This window comes from Galeopterus variegatus, unplaced genomic scaffold (assembly GCF_000696425.1).
Source record: "Galeopterus variegatus unplaced genomic scaffold, G_variegatus-3.0.2 Scaffold1671, whole genome shotgun sequence".
Taxonomy (NCBI): Eukaryota; Metazoa; Chordata; class Mammalia; order Dermoptera; family Cynocephalidae; genus Galeopterus; species Galeopterus variegatus.
In genome coordinates, this window is record NW_007727782.1 from 21,957 (window position 1) to 29,338 (window position 7,382).

The following is a 7,382-nucleotide window of genomic DNA, read 5'->3' on the forward strand; positions in this document are numbered from 1 at the left end:
GAGAAAATGAGTGAATGTTTTGAGAGTAATGTGAGCCTCACTGCTGAAGACGGGAGTTACAGACACAGAAAGGAGGAATTATAAAATAAAACCTGTGGGTCTTTGTTGGATTGGAATCGGACATAAACTAATAGTGAATATGTATGTATATATTTATTACGATAGGTGGATATAGACATAAGTATACATATATGTATATATACATACACACGTATTTCCTAGCTCTGACCTCTGGGAGAAATGGAAGCAAAAATACCCCAATTGCAATGAGTACTTGCAGTGCTCAGATCTTGGTTGCTAAACACCAGTCTCTGCTAAAAAGAACCAAAGCTCTTTGGAGATGCTAGCGTTGTGACAAGAAAAGCTCAAAATGAGCCTGAAATATCTTGTAACATAAGGAAGGGATGAAGATGTGTCAGAAGGACTCAGAGGCCACCTGGAAGGGGATCCACTGGCCACATCTGGGATGATTTGAGCATTAAAATAAACAATGATAGTAACATTTTAATCCATTAAATAAAGGAGGAGTCCATGAGTTCACACTGATATAAGTAAATAAATTATTAAATATGTAATTCGGGAGAAGATGGTATTGATAGTGTTGCATCGATCTTATATTTCGTGATTTGGGTGATTGTATACGCTTTCATGAGAGAATGTCCTTGTTTGTGGAACATACACGATAAAATGTTTAGGAAGTAAAGGGTCATCATGCCTGCAACTTATTATTAAATTGTTCAGGGAAAATTTATAATGAGAAGATTTATACCAAGAGGGAGAATTATAAAGGAAATGGGAGAAAATGCTAGGAATTGATTTTTTTTTTTTGGCCAGTATGGGGATCCAAACCTGTGACCTTGGGGTTATAAGTTTGTGCTCTACCCAGCCAAGCAGCCAGCCTACAGTTGGTGACTGTGGATACAGAGTTTAAGGGGGTTTCTTGCAGTACTCTTGCAGTTTTTCTGTAAGTTTGACATTATATCAAAACACGGCATTATCAAATTAAAGGCCCTAGTGAGTGCCTTCTGGTGAGAACGCCGCAATATCTGCACTATGCCAGAGAACCCAGGCACATGCCTGGCCAGCTGGGACTGACTCACGTCCCCACTCCTCAGCTCTAGGTGACAATGTGAAGATAGAACTTCTTGGTGGGTAAGTGACCAACTTGCTAAACCATGTCCTCCCAGACAACTCTCCATGGGAACCCAGTGCGTTCATTCACCGTTAACTTATCCACTAATTCACCTACTCATTTGTTCCTTCCAAAACCTGCATTGAGCTCTTGCTCTGAGTCAAGGAGTCGAGACCCAATTGCAGCAATGCACTTTATTTTTAGTATTAAATCATTTTTGTCTGTTTTGTTCACTGTGTTCCAAGCTCCTAGAAGCTGATCTGTAAATATTCGTTGTTCATCCTCTGACTTTGGGAGGGTGCATCCTTAATTCCACCATGCAAAAATAAGCACTTTTCCACTTTGGTGAATTTCTTCCTGATCTGTTTTCAATCCCATGCAAAGTTTTACAAAACAAACTTGAGGCTGCCATCTCGTACAGGTTTCTACTTTGCATATTCCTTTCAGTGTTACACGATGAGAGTTTACCCATGCCTTAAATCTGCTGTGAAAACATGCTTTTTAAGGACAATATAACATTCCATCCTATGGCTACACTAGAACTGGTTTAGCCAGTTGCTGGCTGTTGACTGCTAGGTGGTTTCTGTGTCTCCCTGAATTAACGACGCCGTGGAGTGCTTTGTCCCGTATACACCTCAGCGCAGGCCTCCCTTTCTTTCCTCCTCTTACAGCAAATTCCTCCAGGCGGGCTCGCTGGGTCCAAGCCATGAGCTTTTCAAGGGTGTTTCCCTGTTACCCTCTGCTGCGCAGCAGGGCATTTGCAGCTACACCCTGTCCTACATGGATGTGGCCACTCCAGCCAGCCCAGGCTCAGCCCAGAGGGGACCACTCCTAGCTCTGGCAGCCCTCCAGACTGTACATCCCCAAAGCAGGTTCTGAGTGGGCTTCCAGGACCACCTGGGGGGCATGGCAGGAATGCAGATCACACAGGGGGGCTGCTTCTGAAGGTCTGGATAGGCCCTGAGTCGGCATTTTAACCAGGTGCCCCTGGCACCTATTCAGGACCCCACCTGAGCAGCGCTGCTCCCCCTGAGGGCACCCATCACCTGCCCCTGCTCCTGGAGGACCCTGCACTCTCTGAGTCCACGCTGCAGGCTCGAGTCCCCTCCGGCCTCCCACTTATGGTGAAAGGGTGGCCAGGACAAGCAGCCCCCACAAGTCCCCACTGCAAGCACTCCCTCTGCCCACTGGCTTCCAGGCCAGACACGGTCTCCTTGTGCTGAAACTGGTGATGGGGATGAGAGCAGTGGGCAGGTCCCTCGGGTGATACTGCACCCAGGCAGTCGGTGGGGCCCTACCCAGTTTACCCCCATTCCTTCTCTGCAGGGGGCCCAGCCTTGGAGCCAGCCAGATCTCTGTTATTAAACACCTGCTGTTTGCAGCCACTGCCCTGCCCCTGAGCCTCAGGGCCCTGCAGGCCGGTCCGGGTACAAGGAGTGGGAATGGGACAGAGTCCAGGCCCAGGCCCCTAAGCCAAGCCCTCCACACGGCAGGCAGCCTAGAGCCACACTGTCCTCAGAGTTTGTCCAGGGGCTTGTTGAGGGTCAGATGTGACCCCTTGGGCCCTCGAACCCATCCTTCAGCAAGCATTTCCTGCCACCTGAGATGTCACCTCTGACTGCAGTGGCTGCAGGTGACGGTGGACTCAATGGCGACTGCAGAGATACAGGAGTCTGCAAGGATCCCCCTCTGTCTGAGGTGTGGACCAGGCTGACGTGGCAAGGTCTCGAGAGGACAAGAGGCAGTAGCCCAGGCTGGCGATGGATGCAGAGGCAGGTGTGGATGCCCAGGTGACATGGGGCCACCGCCCACGGGCCAGCATGTCCAGGAGCCTCTGAGGGCTGGGTTTTCTGACCCTGCTGAGCACAGGGACTGGATGGGCACCTGACCCAGATGTGCAGGAGTGAGGCAGGGAGGCAGAAGCGGCATCTGCACAGGAGGTGGAGGGGCCACCGGAGAGGAAAAGGCTGTGAGGACAGCTGGCAGGACAGGATGTGAGGGGGAGACAGCAGGGGACAGCAGCAGGTGGCTGACACCCAGAGTGGTGGCCTCTGGTGGGGCGGGGGATGCCAGAGCCCCCTACCCAAGTCCTGGGCTCAGTGCTACAGGCAGTGCCACGAGTGCTCACAGGAGGCCAGAGGTTGGGCACAGGGAGCACTGGCCCACAGCCAGCAGGAGGGAGAGGACGTAGCCTGCGAGGGAGGGCAGGGCGGGCTCTCCACTCCCATGCTGTCTCCCCAGCCTCCTGGGACTCCCCCACCCTTCCCCCTATCTGGGAGCTGAATGCGGCTGAGACACCCCCTCCTCCAGGAAGTCACCCTGGCCGTCCCTGGTGATAGCTCCCTCGCCTCCCGGTTGGTGGCCCCACCCCGGCCCTCACGGAGGCACTGGAAGACTCTCAGGTGACAGCGACTACTATCACCCCTTCTGCAGCCACTTGTGGCCCAGCCCTGCACGGGGGGTGCTCAGCCAAGGGCCAGCCTCCCTCGTCCCCCTGCAGACCCGGAGGCCCTGCCCACCCTTTGCCCCAGGATGCCAGCCCCCAACTGTGCCTGTGGGAGGAATCCTAATGACCCAGAAAGCTGCCAGGAAATAAAAGACATGCCTACATTCTTCAAAACAAGCTTATAAAATGCCTCAGGGGCTTTATTGTTTAATTTTTGGCAGAGAAGTCAAAGCAGGGAGCCGAGGCGCCGCCCTTTTCGATCTGATGCTTGCAGAGCTGGGGTGCTGCTTTGCTGGCTTCTTGGGGCCCCCAGAGGCCTGGAGGGGTCCCTGGCTCCCCTCCAGATCCACCCCGCCCTACTCAGACCAGCTCCTCTGCTCTGGCTCCTGGCTCAGGAGACCAGGCAGACGTAGGTCACACACTTTCAGCTGGAAGTTGCTTCCAAGAGGCTCCCCAGGACGTTTCCGCTCTTTCCTGGTTTCATCCAAGTCGGAAATGCCACCAGAGCGGCCTCTCTGTGCTTGTTCCCAAATCAGCAGAGGGCCAGCCCATCCTGCAGGAAAGGCATCGGTGCCCCGGGCCCCCGGGCCTCCCCAAGGGTGCAGCCCAGGCAGGTGACCAGCAACTCCCCACCCCAGAATCTTGCCTGCTCAAAGGGAACTGGAACACCCCCTCCATGGTGAGGCCAACTGGCCAAGACCAAGGCCTGGGAGGGGAGGGTGTGGAGGGGCTGCGGGCACACCTGGGTCCAGGGACTGCCTGCCACCGCCCCGCCACACTCGGCTCTCTCCACCATGCAAACTTTTCTAGGCAGCCAGTGAGTCTCTTCTGGGGACTGTGACATCCAGGTGGCAGCCTTGTTTTTCTCAGCAGCAGATGCTTGGTGGGGAGGAGAAAGCTGCCAGAACTGACCCTAAGGCCTGGGCTCCAGGCTTCAGGCAGAGCCAAGGCCCCAAAGGAGGCCAGTGGGTGGCCATGGGAGGCCCTGCATGGCAGGATCTGCAGGGAGGGGCTGGGGGGGGCGCCGCAGGGCAGGCTGAGCCGTGGGCCTCCGTGTAACATCTCCACCTGCAGTGCCCCAGCGAGCAGCCCATCTCCCTCCTGACTGGGGTGGCAGGTCTCCCAGGGTCTCCCTGCACAGCATTCTGATGGCACTTGGGCTAGACACCAGGGCTGGACAGGTCCACTGGGGCCTCGGGCCCTCGTGGCCAGCTGGCTCAGTGCTGGACCCCAGCAAACACCCAGGCTCCCGTCAGGTTCCTGAGAAGCGTGCTGGTGGACCCCACTTCTGTAAGTCAGGACTAGCAGTGTGCAGATGGGACCCCGCTTCTGTAGGTCAGGACTACAGATTAAACCCACCTTATTCATCGAGGAATGCCTGGTATCCACAGCAACTGTTAACGGGGCGTCTGGTAGGGAAACAGTCTTACCCTTTCCCCTGTTTTCCAAGTCTGTGTTGCACGCTGTACAAAGTGCTATTGCAAGTAGGAAAAAAACAAAAATAAAATGGACATTTTTCAGGAAGCAGCATTTGCCTGGTTTTAAAGGAGGAAAGGGACCCTGAGCTGGGTAGAGGGGGGCTGCCCACATGGCCCCCTGCACCCCCCCAGCGCCCCAGCCCCCACCGGACGTCCGGATGTTCTCATCTGGGAAAGGAAGTCCAGGAGGCCCCTGCCAGGTGGGGGCGGGCGCCTGCCAGCAGCCTGTGTGCTGGCGCCCGGGCCCCTCCGCCTGCTCGCCATGGTCCTGGTGCTGCCCTGTCCTGGCAGGGGAACAGGGCCGGCTTGTTCCGCCTTCTTCCTGGACCTGGGGCTCCAGCACATCCCAAGGGGGAGGGCAGCAGCAGTCTAGGCTGGGGACAGAGAGGAGAGGTGGACTAGGGCAGGGCGGGCAGGCTGCAGCCTCTGCAGACAGCCGCACACCTGAGAGCTGGGCTCGCACTTGAAAGGCAGGAAGGAAAACCCAGTGGGACATTTTTCCAGTAGCTGCAGCCGGGAGCATGAGCAGGGCCAGCTAAGGAAGAGCCTGGGGGATGTGGGAGAGGCAGCGCAGGGAGGCCCCACTGGGCAGGTGACCGATGGTCACCCCCTGCAGCTCCAGCCCAGCTCCAGGGACTTCGCCCCTCCCCACCCAGAGGTGCCTTTTCTATCTGTGACTCCTAATGCTCTTTTTAACAAAACACATGCAGCAAAGGGCATGCGACGTGAACGTGCCAGAAAAGAGCAAACACCATGCCAACCCCAGGGGCCAGCCCGAGCCCAGGCCTGGCGCCGCCGTCCCACCCAGCTGCAGCAGGCTGCCCCGGCCAGGCCTCTGCTACGGAAAGCCCTGTAATTGCTCCCAGGACAACTCGTCCACGTTCTCGGTGGCTCGGTTCGTTGTCGTCGTTATGTGACTGTGTGAATAGACTACAAGCTTTTCACCTGCTTCACGGTGGTAGATATTTGGGGCTGTTCTTAGTTTTGTTGTTGCGATTGTTTTAATTGAATTTTTCCAGCTTCATTTAGATATAATTGACAAATAAAAGTCGTACATATTCAAGGTATACGATGTGATGGTTTGACATACGTGTACGTGTAAAATGAACACACAATCAAATCAACACACCCATGAGCTCACGTTACCATCTGTGGGGGTGGGGGAGTGAGCAAGTTCCGGAAAACAGCACTGCACCACCCAGCATATTAGACCCCAAAACTGATGCATCCTGTCTGATTAAGTTTGTACCCTTTGACTAGCATCCCCCCATTTCCAGCCTCACCCCGGCCCCTGACAACCACCGTTCTGCTCTCCGTTTCTGTGAGTTCAACTGTTTAGATTCCACATGTAAGTGAGATCACGCGGTATTCGCCTTTCGGTGCCTGGCTTATTTCACTGAGAAATATACTGTCCTCCAGTTTACTTCATGCTGCTGCAAATGGCAGGATCTCCTTTTCATGGCTGAATAACATTCCTCTCTCGCTCTGTGTATCTATATGTATCTGTAAATATATAGCACGTGTGCTTTTCCTCCAGTCATCGTGAGCGGACGCGTAGGTTGATCCCGTGTCTTGGCCGCGGTGAACGCTGCTGCGGTGGATGTGGGAGTGCGGACATCTCCGTGAGATGTTGGTTTCATTTCCTTTGGAAATGCACCCAGAGATGGTATATGTCAGAAATGAGATTGCAGAGCACTTGGGTCATGGCGGTCCCCTCTCCCGCCAGCCTACCTCTTAATCACAGAGACAATAAATGGGCCAAAAGAGTGACTCTCATTACGGTGACCAAATCACCCTGGTTTTCCCTGAACTTTCCCAGTATTAGCACTGAGAGTCTCATGTCCCAGGAAAACCGGCATGGTTGGTCTCCTAATCCCCTGCCCCAGTGGAGACACCATTCGAGGCTGACTGTCCCCCGTCACTCAGTTTGAGGCCTGTGTTAAGCTTGGTCTGAGTCGCTGCTATGCTGGTTTGGGTGAGGCTATGGCCGAGTCGCCTTACACCACACAACCCGCGGCTGCTCAGGGTACTCGGAGAAGCGTGTGAGTTCTTGTCGGTCAGACTGAGGCCAGGTTGTGCCCACATGTTCATCTACATGGGGAGGCACGTTTGGGTGTCAGACACAGCAGAAGAGATGTGGCCAGCTGTGTCCACAGCACAGGTCACGCTGCTCTCCGCAGCTGCTGCCTGGCTCAGGTGGGCCTGGGGTGCTTTGCCGGGTGCTGGATCTAGCAGCAAAGGGCACTCATTGCTCACGCAGCCCCTGCACCTCCCAGGGTCTAGGTGGTCCCTGCTCAGGAGCCGGGGCTGGTGCCCTCCCCACCAG

The 7,382-nt window shown here is 54.9% G+C and overlaps 1 protein-coding gene across 1 annotated transcript in view; it reads left to right on the forward strand.

The window, feature by feature from the left end:
* Positions 1–2,892: 2,892 nt before the first annotated feature.
* The window catches only part of SNED1 (sushi, nidogen and EGF-like domains 1), a 68,765-nt gene continuing 64,275 nt past the window's right edge, over positions 2,893–7,382 (forward strand). The window contains exons 1-3 of the mRNA XM_008578367.1: positions 2,893–2,922; positions 3,443–3,534; positions 4,068–4,257. Coding sequence (XP_008576589.1) covers positions 2,893–2,922; positions 3,443–3,534; positions 4,068–4,257 — 312 coding nt within the window. The remainder of the gene's footprint in view (positions 2,923–3,442; positions 3,535–4,067; positions 4,258–7,382) is intronic.